Here is a 26,546-nt window from a genome sequence, read left to right on the forward strand (position 1 = left end):
TAACAACATCTAATATATGTATGTTCATTGCGTTCAATTAACTTACACAACTTGTACGCCTAGCATGGTTAAACATATTCTATTTTTCTTATGTAATATATTAATGTTTATATTTCTTGTACTTTAAACATATATAATTTTAACAGGTGAAGGTAATAAAGGGATATTTTTAGTTTCATAAACATTAATCACTCCCGTTACATTGATTAAATAATTAAATAATAATGTAATAAAACAAAAAGTTATGACCCCTGGTAGTGAGACGGGCGTGATAGGATGCCATTTTATAATGTAGAGAAGCAACGACAATAAAGCATCGTTCTTCACACGGACATTGCTCCTTGTCTGTCGTGATCCCTTGTCCCCTCCCTGGAATGCAGGCGCTGCACTCTTGCATGGACGTGTGCCAGATCAGCAGTTGTGCATGCGGCGGTAACGACCCTAAAGAATTCAAATACAAATACAAATATCACACTCCAAAATTTTAATTTTATCTCTTCTTTCTAATTAATGAATAGCAATCAGTGTGGGCGCAGGATGCGGCCTTTCTTTGGGCTCCCTGCTCTGGTATGCCAGACTGGGGTTCTGGACTTGTGAGTTGGGCTCTGTGGGTTTGATGAGGAAAATAATCTTGTACATCAAACCGCTCTGGAATGCCGGAACGGAATCTTCTGCGACTCCAATATTATGCATGCTTGTCTCACTGCCAGGGAAACGTTATCGAAATTGTTATTGAGGATGTTCTTCATGATGTTGTTAAAATAATATTATTAATATTGTTATGTAATGTAATGTCATGTCATCTGTTCTGGATTCCAGAACAGAAATAATATCACATAAAGTATTGTATACATCAATTATATCATGTATATATTCCCTGTATAACATTGCAATTTATTATTATTATACCTACTTTAAAATGCAAATAGTAATAAATAGAGGAAATAAAGTCGGGGGAACCGTCAAATTCGGAGCAACTGACGTCCTGGTATATTTTTAGGAACCAGGACAATAAGACCATACCCTCGAATGTAGGCGGGAGGAGCCGGGCTTACTTCGGGGGTTCCCCCCTTATTACATGTATTGAATAGCTGTATATTTGTGTATGATTGTTGCTTATAGTTGATAATTGTCTAAATTATATGATAATGCAAATTCAGTATGTAATGTAATAATGTAATAAAGGGAATTATTATACTTCGTATTGTAGTTTGTTCTGCCCCTCGTGTGAGTAGACACTTTTACGTGATAATAGGATACATAGGATCCTTGTTTGGGACCCTTCTATTATGGCAACACGACAGGTTACTATGTAACATATAAACAGGTTATATATAATAAATGTACAGGGTGGCGCACGATATGACCCACCATTTGTTTTTTGTTTTATTCAGATCTGAGATGAGGAATGACGTCATGTGTGCCAACAGCAGTTGCAGTAGTCATTGGAAATATCGTGTGATGAAAACTGAAGTGTAGTGCATACACCTGTCCCCAGGGGGCTAGAGTATACAACATGGCGGACAAAGGAAGACTTACGACGGAACAGCAATCAGCAACTGTGCTATTTTTCGCTGAAACAAAGAGCATTGTGGGGACTCAGAGGCGCTTTCGTGCACATTTCCAAACTCGGTGCGCCCCCCCCCCCAAGTAAAACGATACACAAACTGCATGAAAAGTTTCTAGTGGAAGGAACAGTACTGGAATCAAAGCGTGATGGTCGTAAATCTGTGCGTTCGCCTGAGAATTTTGAAGCCGTCCGCGTCGCTGTGCAGAGAAGTCCTGGCAAATCGACCAGAAAAGCAGCAACACAACTTGGGATATCAAGACGTTCTGTTCAAAGGATTTTTAAAAGTGATCTCCAAATGTATCCGTACAAGATTACCTTGGTGCAAAAACTCACAAATGAACAGAAACAGAAGAGATTGACCTTCGCTAATTGGGCCGAGGGTAACAATGCAACACTGTACATGTGGTTTTCTGATGAGGCGCACTTCCATTTGGATGGTGAGGTTAACAAACCAAATGTGTGCTTTTGGGCAGCTGAGAATCCACAAGTGCTTCACAAAAAAAATAGCCATGCACCGAAGGTTATGGTCTGGGCCGCTATCACCAGTCATGGTCTAATCGGACCCTTTTTCTTTGAGGAGACAGTAAACAGTGAACGTTACTTGACCATGCTCCGCAATAGTTTTATTCCACACCTTCTTGCCACAGCTTTACTGTTCAATGCGCAGTGGTTTATGCAAGACGGTGCAAGGCCACACACAGCAAATATTGTGCTGGATTTTTTGCACGACATTTTCAATCTTCGTGTAATTTCAAACAATTTCCTGATTGTTTCGCTGGTGGACAATCCTGACCTGCATATAGCCCAGATCTCAACCCCTGTGATTATTTTCTTTGTTTTTTTTTTTAAGGACAAGATTTTCGGAGAAAACCCTCAAGATTTAATGGAACTGCGAAGACTTATTGTTCAGGCTTGCAGTGAAATTACGGAAAACATGTGCCGTAGGGTAATTGGAAATATTAGTGTTCGCTTGACTGAGGTTAAAAGTCAAAACAGTGGCCATATTGAGCATGTATTTCAATAGTACGTTTTTCCAAAGTGTAACCTTTGTGTCATTTATGTTTCATTGAGAGATTCTTTATAATATAGTATTTATTCAACAACAAAATGGTGGATCATTTCGTGCGCCACCCTGTAGTTGCTTGAGAAAATAGAATCCCAATTTTTAGGTGTGATTTAGCTCTTTTCTGCCAATCCAATGTGGCAACACTGGCCTGTTCCGCCAGACTTGAACCGGAATAATCCCATAGCACTCTTTGTCCTAAACCCCAAAAAAGTCTTCTCTTGCATTGTACTCTCAAAGCCCCTCTCCTCTTGTTATCTCTTCAGGGTAAACGAAACGGCCTACCTCTTCGCTTGTGTCGGCTGCATAAAAAAAAAATTCTGCTTGCAATATCTATTCAACGACAGTGTTAACGCATTAAATAACGTTTCAACAACTTTCAAATATTTCATATTTTGCTGCCACTTGCCACTGCTACTTGCAAAGGAAAATAGAGTTGAAAACATTTTAGAAATTATTGTTATAAAATGGAAACATGAAAGAACAAAAGTGGGTCTTACCTTAACGATAATTACATCTTCACTCAATCAAGAACTCAATTGTTCTTGCATTTCAGTCCAGCACTTTCTTGCATAAATCTGATCGCTGCACATGACACGACTCTCAACCAAAGCTCTACCGCCATGAACTTTGCCTTGTAGCGTTGTGAGCAGATGCAAGTTTTTACAGGCAGGGAACAAGGGAATCCCCGTTCATGATAAAAATAAATAATTCTATTTCCAGTGAAAGTAAAACTACTTTGCAAATATAGGGTGTAACTAGCATTTTAATTTACATAATTTGGTATGAAACTTACTTTACAAATATAAGTTTTTTAGACTTTCTGTTTACGCTACGGTGTTGGGTAAATCGACAAGACCATCAGCACTCTGACCAGAAAACGAAGTCAGAACTACAGTACTCCGTAATTTTCAATTTCCCTTACTCTTGTCAATGAAAGGAAGGAAAACTTAAGTTTCGTACAAAATGTGGAGAATGTGCAATTGAAATAAAAATCTCTCTGCACGAACACAGGCTAATGTTTATATAAAATGCTGGTACACCACAAATATGGAAAGTTCGTATACTGGACAGGGTTAGAATCTTTTTATATTATCATAAATGAAATTTCCAAACTCTTGCATTTCATTACATATGTTTTGAAGAAATAAGTAAGGACACCTTTAAAAGAGTAATGGTGTGGGTGGGCCCATCCTCCTGGCCTCATAGAATGCTTCACCACTGTACGTAACAGTACTACCGACAGCATACTACGGAAGCTAATCGATGTTTATTTCTTACATTTCGGGATCCCAAATTTAATAGTGAGCGACAATGGAGTTCAGTTCAAGGCAAATAAATATGTACAATCATTAGCCTCTCTAGGCATAAAGGTTGCTTACACCCCAGTATACAAACCTAGCAGTAACCTAGTGGAGAGGATACATGAAGATTTGAACCGGCTTATGCAAGTGGTCTGTGAAGGCACGCATAATGCCTGGCCAGAGCATGTCACCAAAGTTGTTAACTTGTTGACGGAAGTGTCAACCATTCCACTGGTTTTGCACCCATAGAGCTTCAGCTTCAGCTAAATTATCCCATTAACAATGCAGTAAAACACACTTTGACTTGCCAGCTGGTGAAGAAATGAACTGGGAACACAAGCTGTACATGGCTAATATTAATACAACAGATGAAAGGAACAAAAGAAATGCCAGGATGAATGCACAACTGCCCAAAGGCAGAATGTCATTGTAGGTAACCTAATCTTTCTGAAAACACACTTTCTCAGTAGCTTATTGGATGCCATAACCAGGAAATACTGCAACACCTACTCAGGTCCTTATTACTGCTACCAGGAGGAGCGAACCGATGTCTTCACGGTGTTGGACTGCTGTACCGGCCAGATGGTAACCAATCAGCATGTGGAAAACATGAAGTTGTGGCATTGTACCGAAGGTAAAAGGACATTGTACCTCAGGATGTTGAAGGGTAAGAGACCGGATCTTTTCCACAGGATGCTAACGATACCCATGTTACATAACACACATACTTTACATCAAGGGAAGTACTCATAAAGGACTGGAGGCTGGGAGATTCTTTAACACTTGATTCTCAGGATGGAGTGAATAGAATCTTGTACTTTATTTCTTCTTCAATCTAAAAATTGGTTCTTAAAAACAATATTTGGCTTATCTTTCATTTTCTAAACTTAAAAGAATTACGCTGTTAAATAAAGCACTTAAAATGAATTTTCAGCATAAAACTTACGATTTTTGTAAAAATTTTATATATTTTGAACTTAATAATAACAATTAAACTATAAATTACTTAAATATGAAGAGTTAAACTTGTATTTCTTCAAATTGAACTATTGTGACTTAAAACCCAAATTTTGTCTGAATTAGTACTTTTGCACAAAACTTGAATTTTAAATCAACCCTAAAATGCTTAATTACAGTTGAATCTTTATGAAAAGTAATTAGTGGAGTCATAAATAGACTACCCTTGAAGAAAATCACTAAATATCAACCAGAACTTGCATAATTTTATTTTTAAATACCCAGTTTTTATACAAAGGTGTCGTTTTCGGAGGTTCGTAAACCGAGAAATCTTGAATTTATGTAAAAATTTTACTTTTATTTCATGATATCTATTTCAAACTTGTTTAATTATTTAATATAAGTATTCAATATGTTTTGCAAGGTGTTGCCAGCAAATTTTTTAGAAAATTTTCGACGTTCCGAGAATTTTTTTTAAAAATCACCTTTCTTCGATGTACTGATTGGACCAGCATACCTGTGACTTGTGTAATCATACAGTATAATAGTTACTAAGTAACAATTCATTATAAATGGTTTTGCAATCATAAATTTTATATTTTTCTCATGAAACATACTTACTTGTACATGCCTGAATGCGTCGGATGGCCTGATGATAGATAATAATTTTTAATAAAAGGGAGACCAACCTCTATGTTTTATATATATCTCCCTAGGGTTGATTTCTTACTATAGAGAAGCTACAATTTGTTTTGTAATTTTCATTGCTAATACCAACAAATGTAAAAATAAGGGGTAAAAGTAAATGCTCAAGAGACATAGTGGTCAAGTGCATGAAGACAAGGAACTTAAAGTGGTCAAGAGACTTGAAGTTGTGTCACAGAATTGGACATCAATAGTTTGAGCCACATATAACAGCACGGGATACTACAGCAAAAAAAGACGGAGAAGATGCAGCAAGGGAATTCCAGACCCATTTTTCCAGTATGAGAACTCCAGGATAGCTGGCCAGTTAGAAAGAAGATGAGTCTAGCAGACCTTCGTACGGAAGATGGAAGATGATGCCATGGACACCAGATGAAGCAGTGGGGGCACCACTCACTTGCCGAGAGCCAATCCAGGCAGGAGGAGGAACAGCAGCAAAGAACAACAGCAAAGGGAGACAGAAAGAGACAGGCAGACTTGCCAATAAGAGGCAGATGTGACCCGAACACTTAAGTCTATGGGTGTTAGGGTTACATTCTGACCTAAGCCAACAACATGAAGCAAGAAACATCAAAAGTCCTGCATGAGGTATCACAACAGCAAACTGAAAAATTTGCTTCAGTACCATTCAGCAAATTTTATTCGGGAGCAGAGGGATGCATGACCGATGCACCAATTTCCACTTACCATTACCATCGGTCTTTCTCCGCACTTCCCCAAGATCTCATTTTTCTCCTCTCTGAGAAAAGGACAGCTGTCTCAAACGAACCAGCATTCTTTCCCATGAAGCCTGGCCTATATTTGATATTCAAGAGAAGAAAGCCAGTGTGTTCCTGCAATGAACTTTGATATCCATCCAGTCCACATTTGGCTCATGTCACCATCAATTCACGTTCAGCTTCTTGGTTGACATTTAGAGAAGCAGGGGGCCAATGGTGAGATGCAGCTAATCACGAAACTTCAAGCAATTTAAAATTTAAAAACCCCAACGTGACTCTCGCCCTCGTCCTGAACAATGACCCTCTGTTCTCAAGGGAGTATGCAGCTGCCCAGGCCCGGAGTCAAAACAATAGTTCTGCACATAACAGACTCAAGCAGATGACATAACTTCTGTGAGCGTGCCAACCTGTCTACAGTTTGGACATTTCCTTGTCAATGTGACGGATATGAAAATTTGAACTACAACCCTGCCCGAAAATATAACTTCGCCTCAGTTAAGTTTAGACAGCCACAGAATGCATAACTTTAACGAACTGTCAGCATAACTTTAACAAACTGCCACGAACTGTCGGAGCTGTGATCAGTTAAAATTAATTAGAGCAAGATACTTTTCGCCCTCCAAATCAACCCGCAAAGAAGGGTATATTGTGTTTCTTTGATATGTGATTATCGCCCTTCGGTGCAAACTTTAAGTCACATGGGGGTGGAGCTATAGTAGACTGACCAATAACGAAGAAGGCATTCCACCCCAGTGGCAGCGTAGCCGGAGAATCAAGGGTGAAACCAGTATACATCGAGAACAGTTCCAATACATCGCTTCCAACTCTCCAGGAGAGAAAAACTTTGCTCGAACAGTTTTTGGTACATTGCTTGAACCCAAAAGAAGCTTCAACACAAGACTCCAAAAGAGACTTTCCTCTTCACTTCAGTGTGAACAGTCGTGTGCTCTCTGATCTACAGTCAAATGTTATTGTTTATTAAGAAGTACTTCAGTATTAGTACAGCACCTTGAATAACGTAGTGTAGAAAACGGCACAGGTCTGCGTGCTCTGGCTGGTTCCACTCGAAAATGATCCGCTAGAAGCGCTGGTGTTGAACCCGGTGCTTGGCATTCGTCTACTTATAATGGAAGTAAATGGAGTTTTTGCTGCAACTTCTGATTCTTTTACATGAAGCATTTCTATGAATGTGATAATTGCTATGATATTTGGTACAGTGATCGCGAAGATATAAACGAACATTCTAGACAGTCGACCATGTCCTGTTATCGTCATACTTTCGTTAATAATACGGGAGAAAAAATACGCGTGGAATGCTCTTGTCAACTAAATTTTTGTGTATGAATTAGGTTCATTATTATTATCATCATCATCATTTCTTTTAAAGATATACACACTGAAGCATTTGTGTTTTGGATATTTACTGTCTCTTTTCTTCCGCTTTAAACTAATCGCGGCGATGATGATAATGATGATTCCATGAAACGACAAGGGGAACCCCACAAAACTTTCTTAGTGCCAATGACATAAGTGTAAGGCAACTTTCAAACCAATGGGACAAGCGACATGGGATGTTCACACTGTCACACAAGTGACACACACTTCCAGACTGTAAAATAGCATTCATTGCACATAAGGGTCCAAACAGCAAACAACACGTTCATGGAAGGGTGCTCAGACTGAAGCGATGCGCTACAGGGGAAGTTCCCAACTAAGTGACAAGTGACATGGTGCCTTCAGTCTATTGGCAAGCGTTCGCTGCTAATTGTGCGAACAATAGATAGGCAACATGAAAACCGCACATTACAACAACAGATCTAGGCGACACGATAAGTCACACGTGTCGCTTTGTGGCTTGTGCGTCGCTCAAACTGGGCCATTTCCTCAATAGCTTGCAACATGTTGCCGTGGTTTGTTGTTCGGGCATGCGTGATGCAATGAGTGTCTTGCTTTAGGGAGATTGCGCACCAAAGCAACAAGCGGCACGCGACACTTATCGCTTGAGGATTTCACCAACCGAACGCTGGCCTGTGTTTCCAGTCATGCCGCTACGATGTGAAATGTTGCTCTTGATTGGCTAGTTTCCAAGCAACATGTGTCGCTTCGGTGTGAAAGTTGCCTTGGACCGAATGACCCGTGTCACTTTGGTGTGAAATCCTTATATCGTTTGTCGTGTGTCACTTTGGTGTAAAATCTCCTTGAGGAAACGGTGAGTTCAGAGATTGTGTCCCTACGGTTCGAAAGGCTGCATTGATTACAGACTGCTCACTTCCAAGCGACACTTGTGGTTTGTCACCTCGGTATGAAATATCTCTCATGATACTATTTATATTCTAATAACATAGAAAAATAAAACTCTAGTACACAATCCAACACCTGACGTCCGGAATCACTTTGCGATGTTTGTTCTTGTGTTATGCATGCTAGTTATTTATTCATTTTATTTTACTTTTCTTTCCAAATTAATGTCATTTCGTGACTGCAAATCACTCCACAAATATAACTGTTTCCATCAATTCATGTACCGCCTTTCAAGACAAACAAATTTACATAATATATTCCAAAAACTAACAAATCCGCATTACTTTCATAAGAAAATTAGCACTGACATTGATCGCACTGCCATCTATGTTTCTCATCCGTCTGGGGAACCAGTTTCTTGGGTTGTTTTCCACACTACCTTATTCAAGGTGCTGTAGTATTAGTATTTGTTTATGTGTACGGAACATCGCAAGCATGGCTCGTGACCGTCTCTTGTCTTCACCCAGTGCATGATGGGCCTGTCGACTCAATGCGACAGTCAGCTGTTATGGTATCGTATGTAGTGTGATGAGACGATGTAAGTATTTGGACAGCTCATTAAATAATTTCTTTTTGTATGTCTCAGTGTCCTAATTTCTTGTAACTCGTAACAATAATTGTGATTACTGAACTTGGCTCGTGAATAAAGACCAGTGAATAAGGACTTGAATGGCCTTCTTCGCTAGCCGAATTACTGGCCGTTAACATAAAATACACTTATTCGATATTGTACACATGCCATGAATTTGTATCGTGTATTTTCCTTGAAGTACTATGGATAAACTAACATCCCATTCCAAACTAAGATTTGAACCCATTTTTTCAATTATATAGTTGTAGAAAATATTATGTTGACGTTCAGTAATGGAAACACTCAATAATGACTATCTTATAAATACCATATTTAATGCAAATTTATTTTAGAAATGGTGACGGGGAGCCGTTTGTTTAAGTTCAGTGCAGGATAGCAAGGGTTCCAGGTCGTATACCTGGTGGAGACACATAGTGGTTCGTATCTCACTTTAAACTGTAGGCCCAGGCCCAATTAGCCTATCTGTGCATAAAGTGGACTTAGAATTCAGAATGAAAATAACATCGATCTAGTATTTAAGATTTTAGATGCATTTAGACCACTAAAATTACCAATTCTTATAATAAGAAACCTGTCCTCATCTTTTCATTTTGAAAGAGGGAGAGTTTATTGTATAATCTTTCGTTGTCAATTTCAAAGAAGACTAATTCAAATAGTAACAATGGGGAACGAATAAAGCTTATGAAAATTTTTTGCCAACATGGGGATTTGATCCTATGACCATTAAGAGTGACAACACAGTGCAATAACCACTACCCCACGAGTTCGTTCCTTCATACAGCATAATTATAAGGGAAGACGAATTCGTTCAATGTGAATTAGAAATATGTGTGAGAATTTCTGGGTCAATTTTTCTCAATGTTTTCTCCAGATGAGGTCTTTTTTTTTACATGCTAAACACTACATCGAAATTTATTTCAAGCCTATCCTCATAAAGAATGCAAGAGATTGGTGTCTATTCCATGAATTCATGAACTAAATCCATTTTTTCTTACTTTACCACACATGTTCCGAGCACAGGCCAGTACAACACATGACATATTTCACACATGAGCTCTTATCATACCAGATATTTTAAAAATTCATCCCCATTCAGTTTTATAGTACCCAATATGACACTTCAACTTTTCTTATCATGGAAGAATATTTACATTTTCCTGTTTGTGGACAGGCTCAAAACCACAGAGCAAAGGGTCCCCCAAGGCCAATTATCAAAGGAACCTCAACCATGAGGGGAAGAATCTGCTTTTTGACTTGTCTGTCAACAAAATCAGAATTGCAAGAGGCGGCAGGAACAATTTGCCAATTTAATCATAAAATTGCTGAATCTGGTGCAGCAAGTGCTACACATCATTTAGTTAAAGTTTGTGTAATGTTTCCTTACAAAGTTACAAAATTTTACATGAATATTTTGTCAACATGGAAAGGCAACACTGAGGGTATATCCGGAATGAACTGAAGACTTCTCTATCCAGTGCTTGGGATAGAAACTACCACAAATGTGTCACGGGTAGGTAGCTCACTGAGTAGACGTTAGCCGGAGAAGAATCTTCAGGAATAATTCTGGAGATAGATTAAAGTATAGGCTCCCATAAACAATTGTTTTCTCCCACGGTCGTTTTGTGAGAGTGAAGCATCAGTCACATTTGATAGTTGATTATCTCCTCTATTTTTGTTTCGGCTTCGGAGATGGCCTATCTAGCCTAGAATATATGAACATGGTTGTAACCTAAGGACATTCTACCCCTAATTTCACTCGACACAATAACTACCCAAGCACTTCAAAAACTAAAAAATTTGAGACAATGATACGGTTAGTTTCATCTTCAATTCTTGTCTAAGGTTTACTCTTTTACTTTTGTTAGCCTGAAGTGTTTCTACCTTTAAAGGAAAGTCTCTGAATACATGAATGGGTTATTTTGCTAATATATATTTTTAATTCATTGTCCTTAATTTCATCTTTTATTATTACCATCTCTACCATCAGCAGTTGAAGTGGAAGGGGGTATGTTTGGTGGATCCTTGGATTAGTTGCAGGGATGCTCCTAACACGGTGGCAATGAGACACTTGGGGGATACTTTGCCAAAATTTTGGTAGCTGGGGTACCATCTCCCACATTTCTCCTCACTTCGAGCACAGTCTAATACACTATGTGACAAATATTCGAAGAAATTTGACACACAAGCGATAGAAAGATAGGACTGAAATGTCATGTTAATGCAACGTGTATTATAATAAATTTGCTTCCATAATAATTTATTAATTCATTTTGTTATTACTATTGAGATGAAAGTTAGGGGTGCTGACCTGATACAATGCATGTGCAAGCAGCCCTGGTGCAAATTCTGGTTGTGCTACTAATAGCAGGTAGGAGCATATTCTGGTCCCTCAGATGAGCTTCATTGTGACTTATTGATCAGTGAGAAGATTTTCCCTGAGTATATTTTTTTCAAATTGCCTGAGATTTCCAGTGATTTCAGGTGTGTGTATACACTTTTATTATCATTGGTAATGGGACATTAATTGATACTCATTATTGGCCAATATATAGTTTGTCTGAGGTTTTCTGTGCATAATAGTAGTGAGTGGGCAGAGAAAACCAGTGCATGCTGCTGCAAATGGCTGGTAGATGGAGCTGCATCGCCCCCTGAATGCAATCCCTTTTCCTCTCACACATGTTCATTGGTAGATCCCTCTTGAGTCACCACTTACACAGAACTTGTTTTCATTTGCTTCTTCCAATGATGCCTGGAGCAGAGTACAGGTGTATCGATTTTTTCAGTAATATTACAGATCTGAGATATTTATAAATATCCTGTAATTTAGTGCAATATTCTGCATTTTTTTTATTATTTATAAGAATAAAAACCAATAGTTTTTATGGCATGTGTCATGGTTTTATAATGTAAATACCCAGTTCCTTTTCAAAGGCAAAATACATTGCAATCACATGGTTACATACATTAAAGATGTGAATAAACACTTACATTTTTTTCAGATGAGTACAATATTAATTAACAATGCTAGTACATTTTTTCTCATAATTTATCAGTATCAGCAAACATTTCATACTAATTTTTGCTAATTTGTTTTCTGATAGCAAAACTGACTAACTTACTCTCTAGCATTCTTAAACATGAAGGTTTGTGGCTGCAGCAACACAAGCCTTCCATCTGTCCCTATTCTGCGCAACATCCATCCAATCTTTTCCATCCTTGCCGATTTCCTTTACGTCCATCTTAACGTTATCCCTTTATCTCCATTTTGGCCTGTCTACAGGTCTCTTACCATCAGGTTTCCCAACAAGAATCCTGTAAACTCTTCTTTCCTCTCCCATTTGAATTTAAATTAATTGGCTTGTGTTATCAGTGTGGTGTTATTGTAAGTGATTTCTGTACAAAAAGGGGTATAATACTTGCAAGAGAATCATTCACAATAAATGTCTTGTACAGTCATGGACACTTCTGGGTTATAATAATCCCATTAACTTTCAATTGAATCATTACAATCCAGAAGTGTCCATGACAGACCAGGAAGCACAGATTAACAACACAGTTTGAGTAATGAAAGTGTCTTTCTCTGTGTGTAATGCATGCAACAATGATTAAGTTAACCAAAGTTTGGTCGACAACTGTAACAGCAACTTTCTATGTTAATAACTTTTGAAAGGTTTAAATTGGTTAGATAGGTAGCTTATGGGTTTAGAATTAGTTTGAGTTTATACATTACAGTAATTACACTTCCAATATAATTTATGATTACATAATATCACTACCTATTATGACATAGGAATTTACATATGATTATGCTTATCAACATCAGTATATGCAAACAATTGGATCACATTGTCATGTTTTCAAGTAACAAACGCAAAATATCCACACTTCAGTTCCAAGATGAAATTTCTACCAAAAATTCTGTAACATACGTTTTATCAGTATCAGTGTGTGCCCATTACTGTATTTAAAAGTGCTCACATTAGACACACCTATGGCCATTACTATAGGTTTTCCAAAAGACAATACATATTTTTTTAAATATATATTTATCAAGTGAAATTGTTCAAACTTGCACAATTTCAAATGCAAAGCTTGTTAAATCACCTATGCAGAAACTAATAATTCTGCTACAAATAGTTTTCATGTTATATTAGAAAATTTAAAAAATAACCCCTTAATGTGTCCACGACTGTATAGTTTAACCCAGTAGTGGCTGCTGCCTATTCGTGCACTGGCATGTGCAATGTAATTAATTTTTATTATAGTATATATAAATTAAACACCATTTATTCAAAACATCAGATGTTTCCAGACCACATCAACTTCCATTTACTTCCTTAATGTCAGCTTTTCTATCTGAATATCACATGTCGAATAAGCATGAACAAAATTGAAAAGAGGAAAAGGCGCTGTTTTTGATGGCAAGTAGAGAAAGCAGAAAGACTATTACGGCTTGGATCAGTTGGGTTCTCACACTCTCTTCGCACAAAGAATTGAGACATAGTGCCTACAGCCATTCACTGATTTCCCTCTTCATCATGTAGTGTTGCAATGTTTTGCTCAGTATAAAGAAAGAAAAAATGTATTTGCTGACAAGTTCCAGGTGGGTCTGTGAGGGAGGAAGAATGTTGTAAAACAAGAACAAAAAAAAAAATCAGCTCAAGAAACAGAAGTTTGATGTTTTGCAGTCACCTGTGGAAAATGAGCCAAGAGAGAGAGAGAGGATTATTGCTTTAGTCTGTTTGTTGAGAGTGGGATCAACAGGTTGCAAATACAATAGAACTTTGATATATGCTCATTCGTGGTGTGTATTGACAAGCATATTCAATGATGCAAGGACAGATGCGATGAGTGGAATACGTTGATGTAGGTGCTGGAAAAATAATTTAAAGAAAATGTCAGCAGTTTGAATTAAAAACGTTCATAATGTCATAGGAATTGGTGTCATTTAGATGCTCTGAATGGAAGTTCAATGAATATTTTAAATAATCAGAGTTTAATGTTAAGTATTTTTGTCCCAGAACAGTCAATCCAATTCGTTAATAAGTTCATATGAGAATTTGTAACTTGTACTATATGACACAGATTTGACATAATTTTTGCAAAGGAGCTGACAGAACTAATTGCATTTGATTAAGGTTCAAGGATCATCTTGACAATGACTAAATTGAATAAGTACATTGAAAATGGTAATTAACATAAGGGTATGATGAAATGTTTATGTCGCATTAAACTTGGGTTTCTGATGGGACATTTATATTGAGGAAAGATAATATCAATTATTAGAACATGGTAATTGCACAAAATAGTGGAGATATTATTATACCTTACAAACCATAGCAGTTTATCGGTATAGCGTTTTGAGTGATTTTGTCAGGTCGTTGAATGCTGAATTTTCTACAGCAGGTCACGAAAGAGACCAAACAACACAACTTCTCTCGTGATTGATTAAATAAATCACTGGGGTATTTCGAATTTGTAAGAAACCTTATTTTTATAAATTTTCATGAAATATAACTTCGCTATTCTCCTTCAGTAAAAAAAAATACCCGGAATTTGGCTGGTAATAGTCCCACATTGAAGGTATCCAGAATTAATTTTGTCCGTAGGATGGCAGCACTGAACTGAATGACCACACAGAGGGGTAGAGTAATCTATCAATAAGTTTGTGCACAGCAGCTGTTTACGTTACTTGTGTTGACGAGTGTCCTGCGATTTGCAGAATGGAGACAAATATCAAGCAAAGAATTGGTTTGAAATTTTGTGTTGCCAATGGACTGTCGTGTGCTGAATTGTTGAAAATGCTACAAAAGGCCTTTGGTGATTCGTATCTGTCGAAACACAACTGTATGCATGGTACAAGGCTTTCAAAGAAGGCAGAGAAGTTGTTGCTGATTTGCCCCGTTCTGGTCAATGACTGACAAAAACATCGGAAAAATTAGGACAAAGGTGCTTGAAAACCGGTGTGTGAGCTTTGCATATCATACATGTCCTTTCACAACATTTTGACTGATGTGTTAGGCATGAAATGCATCGCGGCACGACTTTTTCCAAACGAGCTGAATTTCCTGCAAAAACACATCACAGGGATGTTGCTGAAGACATGATTTTGTGAGCCTCTAGTGACTCAACCTTCATGAAATGCATCATAACTGGTGATGAGACATGGTTGTGTGAGTATGACATGCAAACAGGTCAACAATCTTCGGAATGTCGCTTTGAATATGAACCAAAACCCAAAAAACCATGCCAAAGTCGATCAAAAATTAAGGTCATGCTCATTGTTTTCTTTGATTATCGTGGTCAGAATTCCTTCCAGCGCGACAAACTGTGAATAAAGAGTTTTACGTGACCATTTTCAGGCGTCTGCGTGAGAATGTTCGCCGGAAAAGACCAGAGTTATGGATAAACAATTTTCTTGGATTTTGTATCACGATAATGCATCGTCGCACACGTCGACTCTTGTTCACGAGTTTTGGGCCAAAAACACAACACATGTCCTCGCCCAAGCCCTATATTCTCCAGATATGGATCCGTGTGATTTTTTTTTTCCATGATTGAAGTTACCACTTCGCGGAAGGTGTTTTGAAATAATTGAATCCATTAAAAGAAGTTTGCAGAAGGAACTCAAGGCGATAACCCTCTTCTGCATTTGAAAAGTGTTTTGAAGACTGGGTTAAGCATTGGCATATGTCTCTTGCATCTGACGGTGCCTATTTTGAAATAAATGTTGATGATTAACCATGTATGTTGTGTTTTATTCAGAAATTCCTGGTACTTTTTGTACGTAGTAGTAGACCAGAATCGACAGGTTTCCAAGCAATTTTCATTTGGAAGCATTGACCACATGATTTCCATTCTCTCTGTCTACCAATTGACCATCCTCTACAGGGAGGTCACAAAGTGGGCGTACCTCCCCTGTATGCTTGATATGATCGCATAACTGATGGTTCAAGAGACATTGGTATAGAGACTATCTTTTTCGTAACACGGCCGAACTCTGCTCCCTATTTTAGCACAATTGACGATGCAAGTGTGAATAAGACCTTTTTCTGGGCGGTGAAGTTCTCCTTAACCCTCGGGTACTCGCGCAGGCTACAGTTGTAGCCCATATGTCATTATTTGCTTATTAGCACCACCCCCTGTGTACTGACAGTGGGCTGAGCTTCAGTACCTTCAAATCAGTTGCACTTTTACTTAGTGAGGGTGTGTTTGCATGTCACAAGGAAAAGGTGACTGCACAGTTTCATTCCAAAGTTCATTGGGGTACAGCTGTAGACCATGTGAGTAAACTTGTTATGGGTGGTTCAAAACATCTTTATTTGTCTGATGCTGCTGTTCGCGCAGAATTACTAGAGTGTAATAGTTCGGATGAAGATGATTTTCAGAAAAAGGACAGTGATGATGAGGACAATATTTCTATGTGCATTTACAAGTTCAGCCATACCACAGAAGAGCCAGTCCCATGACAAGAATTCCTGCCAAACATAGCATGGAAGCTAATAAAACCCCAATTTGCCAAACAAATGAAAACATCAAGCCTTCCACTGCACGAGAAGAGAGGATCTAAAGAAATTCTTGGAATCGAAGAACAGCAACTTCCACCTCGAGAACAAGATAACAAAGTCGGGTGGTGCTACTTGTGTGGGAGGGCAAGAGATAAGTCAACCAGGAGGTCTTGTGAAAGATGTGGACAGAAAATATGCATGGATCATTCATTTGTATGTCAAGCATGCTTGGATGGGTAGAATTGAGAAGGAGAATCAACATGGAAAGTATAATTATGTATAATGTTTTCTTAAATCATTGTATTTCACAAAAATTACCTTTTTTTTAGTTTGATGGCAAACATGCTATTATACGCACATGTTTCTAAGAATTTTCTTTTTCATAAATATGTTCACAATAATCTTCTTTTCCAAATAACTATTTTTTTAAATCCTTGTATTTCACAAAAATGACATTTTTTTTAGTTTGATGGCAAATATGCTATTATACACATGTTTCTAAGTATTTTCTTTTTCATAAATATGTTCACAATAATCTTATTTTCCAAATAAGTAAATTTGTTTTATTTGTTAACTTGGTAAAAAATAAAGAAAATAAGATTTTAGATAAGCTTCTTTTTTCATTAATTCATTTCCTGAAAAATTACTATTATTAGATTTCACATTCGTAACTTCAAATAAAAATAATAATATATTTTTTATTTTGCGTCAATATGAAGTGAAAAGCTTCAAGGCAATTAAATAATATCAAAATATACAAATATTAACAGCATTGACATGAAAAAAAAATGTGGGCTACAGTGGTAGCCCATGCGAGTAACGCTGTGGCGGTACACTGTGTGAATACCCAAGGGTTAATACATTCTGAAGGGCCTCCAAGAAGTCCCAGAGGTGTTTAATCAGTGACACACGTATGTATCAAGTAATCTGACTATTACCATCTTAGTGTTGAAAATAAAGGAGGGGGTGGGGGTATGCCCACATTGTGACCACCCTGTACATGTATGTACACTTCGCAACATCTTATTTGACCGCCCTGAAAAATTTCAAAGTCCGGAATTCGTAAATTTGGCAGCATAGCGCTTCAGAGCCAACTAAGAGTAGCCAACTTTGCAACATTTCTTCTTCCTGAATGAAAACGCTCGTGATTTTTTTTTCATTCTTTCACATTCCATAAAGTAAAGATACCCTAAAGCAGTAATAAAATATATGAGTAGACAAAAAAAATGTTATAATGCAGAAGGCCTTAGAAAGAGCGTTTCGCGGGCTAACAGCAGACATCGCTCGCACACTATTGCCGATACTCTCGTGTCGTCTGCTCCTCAGCCGAACAAACAGGCCGAGGTAGCAAGAGGCAGAGGTCATTCACCCTTCCAGAAGGGTGCAGCGAGAGCTAGCTGTGGCAACCGGGCTCGCTCATTCGCGGACCTGATTGGTTCTCGCAGACACACCCCCATATTGTTGTCTGCTGTAAGCCCGCGAAGCCAACTTTCTAAGGCCTTCTGCATTATAAGTAGAAATACGAAAATTGAAAATATTTCAAGATTCTTAGTTCTGAATTTGAAAATAGGAAAATGTATGTGCATTGTGAAACAATGAACAGGTTCTCATCCACCTGGAAAGAATTGCGGTCACATTTGAATGCAAGAAGGCAAATTTATGATGATTTTATGCAAAATGTTTAGTAAAGATACCTTGCACAACACCAAACGATTCTGCAAATTGTGTATTTTCCTTGGTTCTTGGCAAAAAATGGTTCGAAACTCCGGCACAATGTTGCTTCAACTGAGATTAACGTGTTTTACTGAGCTTTCTGTTAGCAATCTCTTGGAGTAGTTGGTTAGATGACAGCACTTTCGTTTTTTACTGTTTTCGTCAAGATCGAAACATCGTAGGTTCAAATCCCACCCTTTCGTTATTATTTTTTTCTTTTTCATTTACCGAGTACGAAGTGTTCTAATAACGTAATATAATATTATATGATGTTACTGTAAATATTTATGCAATGCATGCTCAGTGGCAGTGATTGGGTATCAAAACTGATGGGGCAAGGTGGGGGAGGGGGAGGGCAAGGACAGTTTCTTTCCCTTGGTAGATAATGTTTAGCATAGTGCTGGGTCATCGCCCCTCCGCACTCCATAATCGTCGCCACTGTGCATGCCTCAAGTAATGCTTCTACTATTGTTTTTAATCTTTCAGTGATTGGCAGGATTTTAGGAAATACTTTTCCTTTCATTCAGCTGTTATAAATTAACACATATTAAGAACTTACATGTCAACATTCTCCATCCGGAAATGTTGGACATAAATCGCATAAATGTCAACGGAAATATCCAAGAAATGTAGATACGCATTCTCGTCCAAAGCCGTTTACTTCCCGAAAAAGATTTTGCAAGGAAGTAGGTTTGAACCTATGTCCATTTCATAAGCAAACGATCCCCCTACACTACACGGTTCACGTTATTTTATGCACTCGGTTCGGATCGCACTTTAAACTGCAGGTCTAGTCCCGATTAGCCTTACTATGCATAAAGTTGACTTAAAACACCAAATCAACCAATTCATCTCCTTTCAGAGTGGGCCTTCTATGATACTGTAGTCGGCCAGCATCCGAAAATACAGTTCTGCTTCGCGTATACCAGAGTGTAATTGCATTTAATATTGTGACTAATTTTACTTTAAAACTACAGATTAAAGCGATAATAGTGTCCAGAAAAAGAACCTCAAAGTAGATATTCACACAAAGTATTTTAATCCATTGACAAACATTTTAGTTAAGAATAATATTATGCTTTTCCTTTGACCGTATTTTCGATTCATGGTGAATTTGCTAAAAGGACCATGTCAAGAAATCTAAATATGTAAGTTTTACTAGTAAATGCATTTAAAATGCACGAAACAACAGGGGAGGAGAAAAATAAACCTCAAAAATAAGTAAAAATGCAACAAAAACTGTTAAAAATACTGACAAATAAACTAAAAGACAAAAAAAGGCCGAAAAATGAAAAAAAAAATGTAAAATAGAAAGTGTTTTCTGGCTCTAACTGAAGGGAAACTGACATGATATCAGGTTTAGCATTGTTTTTAAGGGTCAGAAAAAAAGTTGATTTTTCATCAACTTTTGAACCCTAATTTAGTAATTATGACCATTGAAAAAGTTGGAGGTAGCTTACTTAAAATTTTCTTGCTGAGGGATCGTATCGTCCCATATTTCCACTTCATAATAAAGAAAAACATCAAGTTGATATTTCAAAAATGACTTGGAGTTTTCCACTACGAAAATATGTTTTTCATGGTTTGAAGTTCGTTAGTATTATCTTTCAAGGTTTCCATTGTTTTAATTTCACACATATTTTATATTTCATACGTTCCTCTCTCTTTTCATACAGTCTTTGGAAAAAAGCTGAAGTTTCTTGTCAAACGGGGTCTGGTTCAAATGACTCCTTTTCGCTCTCCTGTTCCTATTTTAAACAAACAACAAAATACTTCGTAACTAAAAGATTGCTTGTTCAAAACACGGAATTTTTACACAATTTACAAAATATGACAAAACGCCAATAGACATGTTCATCATTTTTACCTTTCAGCGTATCTCAATTTTATCTGAATTCATTTCCTCATGAAAATTGCCATGAAGAAATTATAGATATGACATTATGTGCGAATTGGTTTCTTCAAACTGGTAGCAAATTTTAACATGAGCTACCTGGAGAAGAGGTAGCATGCTTGATTCTTACAAGGGAGGTCGTAGGTTCGATTCTCCACCTAGGCAGGATTTTTTCAGGAGTATATCGTTGGTTGTAAAGTTTATCCACCGTGCTAAGAAGTTAACATTGGTCTCTGTATTTCACGAGAGGAAAGGAAATAGTAAGAGAAAGTTATTTCGATGATAGGAGGAAGTCACATGCCACGTGGAATGCGCAGAATCAAGTTACATAGAGCTAAGTCTGTAATGGTGGTTTCGAATATTGCAAAGTTAGTGCAGAAAGTTTGTTATATCTGATACTCGTACTTTCTGTTCAAAGAAGACAAACATTTTAGATACAAAGCAGTGAGGAATTAACGATCATTATGAGGTTTTGAATTTTTTGTTTGTCACTCACTATATAAATACTTATTAGTAGTTTCTTATCGAATCGGCCTTCGTCGCAATAACAATTTATTTATGTTAATATGCGATTTACTATTAGTTTTAGACGCTTGGTAAGATGGTGGTGAGGGGATTGACAACAGTCATTACGAAGGAACGGACATAAAATTACCAATCTTAGCAATTTGAACTCATCAAACGCTCTCCTTCGTTACAGTACTGCACTACATCACTACTTAACATAACTGTATATATTTTTTTAGTATATCGAAATTAAATAATCAATATTTTAGGTGTCAGTGAAGAACAAACAATACATAACTTAAATAACATTACGTTTTGCATCCTGAATACATATATGTGATTTGTGAATTAATCAAGATGTGTGTGTTAACACAACATATGAACAATAACTAAAAAGAAAAGTTTTAACTTTAAATCCTGGAAATCTCCAACTTCTAAGGGGAAATATGCACAGAAGGGACGTCCCTCAAGTGTGCATCGGATGCATTTTTTAAATATTCTAATATCAACGGTATCTGTTCAGCAAACAAAAAACAGAAAGAGGAGAGGGTGGGATTTGAACCCCCGACCTTTCACGCTTGATGAAAAATAAGGATAGCAGCGCCCAACCAACTGCTCTACATTAACTTAATGACGTTATATACTTAAAAACATGTTGACAGACTCCAACCTTCCTGTGTTTCAAGCACATTTTCTTGACAAGTCGTGTAAAATATATGTTTTTGAGAACTGTTCGATATTATGCAAGGTATTGTAAATAAAATGTCGCATAAGCTCCTCACAAATTTGCTTCTTTCTGCACAAACTTGATGGCAATTTCCTCCAGGTGGAGAAAAACTCTATTCAGTGTTTCAAACCCCCCAAATTTCAAGTCGAGCAAGCAGAATCGTAAATATCCTTCAAGGTTCTTTTTCCAATTTATTATATCTGTTTGATTGTGTATTATAATAGCGGTTTATAGTTTCTAAGTTCATGGAAAGTGTTAAATTGAAAACTTATCACCGCAGAGTTTATCGTCTAGTGGAAGGACCTACTCAAAGTTGGCTACTCTCACCTGGAGCTGAAGTGCAATGTTGCTAAGTTTACGATTTCGGGACTTAGAATTCTTTCGGGGTGGTCAAATAAGATGTTGCGAAGTGTACATAATCTTAAAAAGCAGAGTAACGATTCTAGTTTCAGGAGTCAGCAAGTAGATATCTATCTATTGCCTATTACGTAAGGTACATTTGTTTGTAAAATATAATAATTTCTATCATTAAAGTTCAAAACAATTTTATTTCACAATAAGAGTCTACACAATAGTACAATGCAAATTCCACATGTACTTACAAATTTGTGTATATATCAAAAAATATATCCAAACTGAAGAAAAAAATTGTATATACTGGATAAATGGAGAACATAGAACATAGAACATATTATAATCAGAACAGTTTAATGACTAGAACACTATATAATATAATATACTATTAAAACTACTATAATGAAATACAGTTAATCCAACACAATTAACTATATTGCACACTTAATATTAGTATGGTTCATGGCTTAACATTCAAAACACACTACATGATGTTGGAAGAGTGTTGAAAATGCTTTATGTAAAAAAAAAAATTAAAAAAAAATTAAAAATGTCTAACTCCACAACAGAACTTTATCACATATCAGCTTTGATGAGTATTCACTGCAATGAAAAGTAACAAACAATTAGTATCGACACTCTCTAAATAATAATTATTATTATTAATTCATAAGGGCATGGCAAAATTTATCAAATCCATAACTGGAAATACAAAAGAATACCGCAAATTATAAAACTGTTCAGAAATAAGTTCATGAATTTTTGTCCATATTTGTTTACACTGAGGCAGAAATCTAAACACAGTAGATGTTTCAAAATGCTTATTGGTGTACTGAAAATAGTACACAGAATTTCCAGCTTGGAATGCAAAATAATGGTAACTTAAGAGCCAATATTTTCCGTGTAGCTTGCGTAAAGCAAGTTAATGCAGAAGGAATTATTATTAGTTGTAATTGTTATTATCAGTAGCCAGCAGCATATAGTAGTTCCTCTGATGTGCTTCTTTTGTATAAATTGATAAGTTAGAAGATTTTCTCTGAAATTTATATTTTGTTCTAATTCCACACAATTTCCACGTTGAACAGGTTCTCCAGGTGTGGGAACTCATATCAAAATGTTGGGAGAAAACAACATTCTAGGAGTGCTATCCAGAAAGTAAAAAAAGTTATGTGTGGCGAGGGGTGGGGCTAATGCCACCATCTTGGAGTCAGAGAGTCCCCTCACTCAGTACACATCCAGCTGTGGTAGCTTGCAGTTTGTGTGGCTTCTGCTGTGTTCACTGTGAATGTTTAAAATGTGTGCTGCAACGTCACCTTATAATAATGACGTAGCAGGTTCAATACCAGTGGAGGCACTTGGTGGTTTGAATTCTACTTTAAATTGTAGGTTCAGTTTGAATTAGCATTTCTGTGTATAAAGTGAACTTACAAAAAAATGCAATTTCTTTTTAGATCTGGAACTGAAATAATTCAAATATCCATCCACAGAAAAATAAATGAGCTGAGGAAAAACACATCCATGTCAATTCAGAACATTGTTGTATACCATTGGACAATGTGTTTCTAATCTGTTTCATATAAGGACAAAGATTATGATCAAATAATGAAGATATTATGAAAGAAGAGGAAAAACCTTTCAATCATAATGAGGGAACATTCGAGTGTGTTTCAACACTAATACAATGAACCAAATGAAGAAACAGATGCATGAAAAGTGGGCAATGAAATGTTGCAATGAAATTTGTTTGTATTCAATTCCACAAGGGCTTGTCACACAGAATGCAAAAAATTTGGGGAATTTAACATCAGAATTGTTTTCAAAACACTGAATGGTTTGAAATATACATCTAATGAATATTAAATGAGAAGAGCAATGCTGGATGTGGAATCCAGATGAATATGCAACATAATTTTTTCATGTTCAAGAGATTATGTAAAGCAAACATCAAGAAAAATAGGAATGAGTAGAGGCATGTATATTTCGTTTTTGACGAAAAAAAATGTGAAATAACACATTGTAATGTTAATTTTTCATGTTTCTGAAAGGTGTGAGGTGCATTTTCCTACCCTGTTTTGTTACAAAATAATGCAAAATGAACTGCAAAATGCAAAGTAGACTCTTAAACATTAAATTTAGAGTTTATTTACCGACACAACACTTTCTCAAGTCAGAATTATCCTGTGAGTTATGCAATTCATGGAAAATTGATGCATTCTGCTGTAGATATTTGAGAAGCAAAAATAGACCCCTTTATACAGGGACTATGTCAAAAAAAGTTAAATGTTTATACATTTTTGTACAATAATTAATTTCTTTCTAATGTATTTTGTTTGTTTTATACAGGGGGGTGTAACTTACTTTTTGATTTACCCTAGTATATAACTTGTTACTGCAGCTGCAGTAAAAAATTCTTTCTGCAGTACGCAGTTACATCACATCAGAGACAAGCCATGGACAACAGTGTGGTCCTTAAGGGAGCCAATTCTCCGCAACTCGGACTAGCAGCACATAGGAATGTTGCCTATACAAGTACTAAATCCTCATCACATAAACCCTCTGCTTGGGGCAACTCAGGAGAGGAATGTCTCATTACCATTGTTTTATCATTCACTGGACACACATCTGGAATATTAATGAGAATTCTCACCAGTCCCTACTCTGCTCAAAGATGACATGGAACTTCTAATACCAGAAGTATACCACATAATTTGCACATGTGGGACAACATATATTGGACAACCATTTTGAGCCATAGAACAGCAACGAAATAAACATCAAAGTGCTCTAACCCAAAATGACAGGACTAACAGAACACAGCATCACTGAATGCTTACAGAATTTTATTTCCAGGCACCTAAACAATATCCAAACATGGCAGTTACTGAGAAGAAAAAATAAAAGAAGCCATAGCCATTGCCGGAAAAAGCACAAACGTCAACAGGGATGTGGTACTCCTACTCAGTCACTCCTGAAACCCACTACCCTCTTCTCCAAAAATCCTTAACATCTGCAATGAAAAACTGTATTCCAGAAGAAACCAGTCACTGTACAGACTCTAAGCATTGACTCCTCATCCACAAACATTCAACCTTACACTTGGTCTCCAGTGAACATTTCCTGATGAGGAGAGATGCATACATTGCACTCAAAATATGAGAAGTTAACACTGACTTAACTTGGCTGGTAACCTGAGAACAGTTGTTTGAACCTACTAAAGATTAGAAAGGGAAGATACTTACGGTCATGGTTTCCATGATAGAATTCTCTCTAAGCACGTCACTTATCGATTGTATTGCTCTAACCACATTTTCACTATTTCCAGTAATGGTAAATACACGTTCCAATACAGGCCTATCAACATTCATGGGTCTGTAAAAAAAAAAAAAAAATGAACAGATTTCTTCTTACTGAGATATTTACATTGAAGCTTTCATGTGTAAATCTACTAGGATATTGCTTTAAGAAGAAATTCTGTAATATTAGGTTTTTCTCTCTAATGCTCAACATACCCCAACATTAAATAGAGAGAAACTTATGTACTCCCTTTTCCATGAAACTGTATTTTGATATTATTCCATTAAATTCGGTGGCCACTGTGACCATCTTTGAAGGAACTTGCTGCATAATGCACTTCCCACATGAACTAAACATTGATAGCAGACAAGCACATCATACATGGGTTCACTTCTACATCAGTTAACACAAAGAAACGGAAGGTAACACAGGTACAGCCAAATAAACAACAACAGCCCACCAAGTGGCAATCAGAAGCACACCAAACAATAGTGCAGCAAGTTCCAATGAAGATCATGGTAGTGGCCACTGAAATAAATAAAACGACGAAAAACAGACTCACAGAAAAGTGAGTAAATAAGTTTCTCTGTATTTATTTACTACTGCATCTCTCATTTCCGAAAATAAAAGCATTTCTAAATTCAATTCTCAGTTACCTCACATAGTAAGCCTGACAATTGCTACTTCGTGCATATTGCTTATACAGCAGTGGCAGCTCGTGGTTTGGAATACTGGTGTTTCAGCATATATATATGTAATATATTTATATTTAATTTTAATTTATATATTATATTATATGTATATAAAATGTTATGTATATTTATATTTGGTCTGAGTGGATGTATCGGTATCAGAAAACCTCAGTTGTATGTTGTTCACTGGTTCCAGCCGACAGCTGATACCTTTCAGGCATTTTGGTCTTTTGCAGGCTCTGCAAAATGCGACATCACACTTTGATGAAGTACAATTAATATAATTATCATGCAAAATTTGAAGTTCCCATTTATTCGGCAACAATAATGTGCAGAATTGTGTTTTGTGGTTACGTAAGAAGTACTTTAATGTTCTGATTCAATTGTTGAATATTTTGACAGAAAACTGATAATTCTATGCTTGTAATTGGACTGGAATACCCACCAATATTAATCAGTATTTTGAACAATTTTCAAGCATTGGTATCGGTATCAGTGGGAACACGACTTAGCAACAGTACAAAAAAAAATTGCAACTATGACAATAGACAATTAGTCCCATCATCCACGCCACACCATCAGGAGCAAGTAATGAGTACCCCATTTACATATGAGAAGTTACATTTTAAACTCAATTAGGATTGGT

The 26,546-nt window shown here is 36.8% G+C and overlaps 1 protein-coding gene across 1 annotated transcript in view; it reads right to left on the reverse strand.

Annotated features, from left to right (window-relative positions):
• Nucleotides 1–323: 323 nt before the first annotated feature.
• LOC145982752 (uncharacterized) overlaps nt 324–26,546 on the reverse strand; it is a 51,313-nt gene continuing 25,090 nt past the window's right edge. Inside the window, exon 5 of the mRNA XM_083116121.1 lies at nt 324–441. Within this exon, the coding sequence (XP_082972247.1) occupies nt 324–441 (118 nt within the window). The remainder of the gene's footprint in view (nt 442–26,546) is intronic.

Source organism: Lepisma saccharinum, chromosome 2 (assembly GCF_977018435.1).
Source record: "Lepisma saccharinum chromosome 2, izLepSacc3.1, whole genome shotgun sequence".
Taxonomy (NCBI): Eukaryota; Metazoa; Arthropoda; class Insecta; order Zygentoma; family Lepismatidae; genus Lepisma; species Lepisma saccharinum.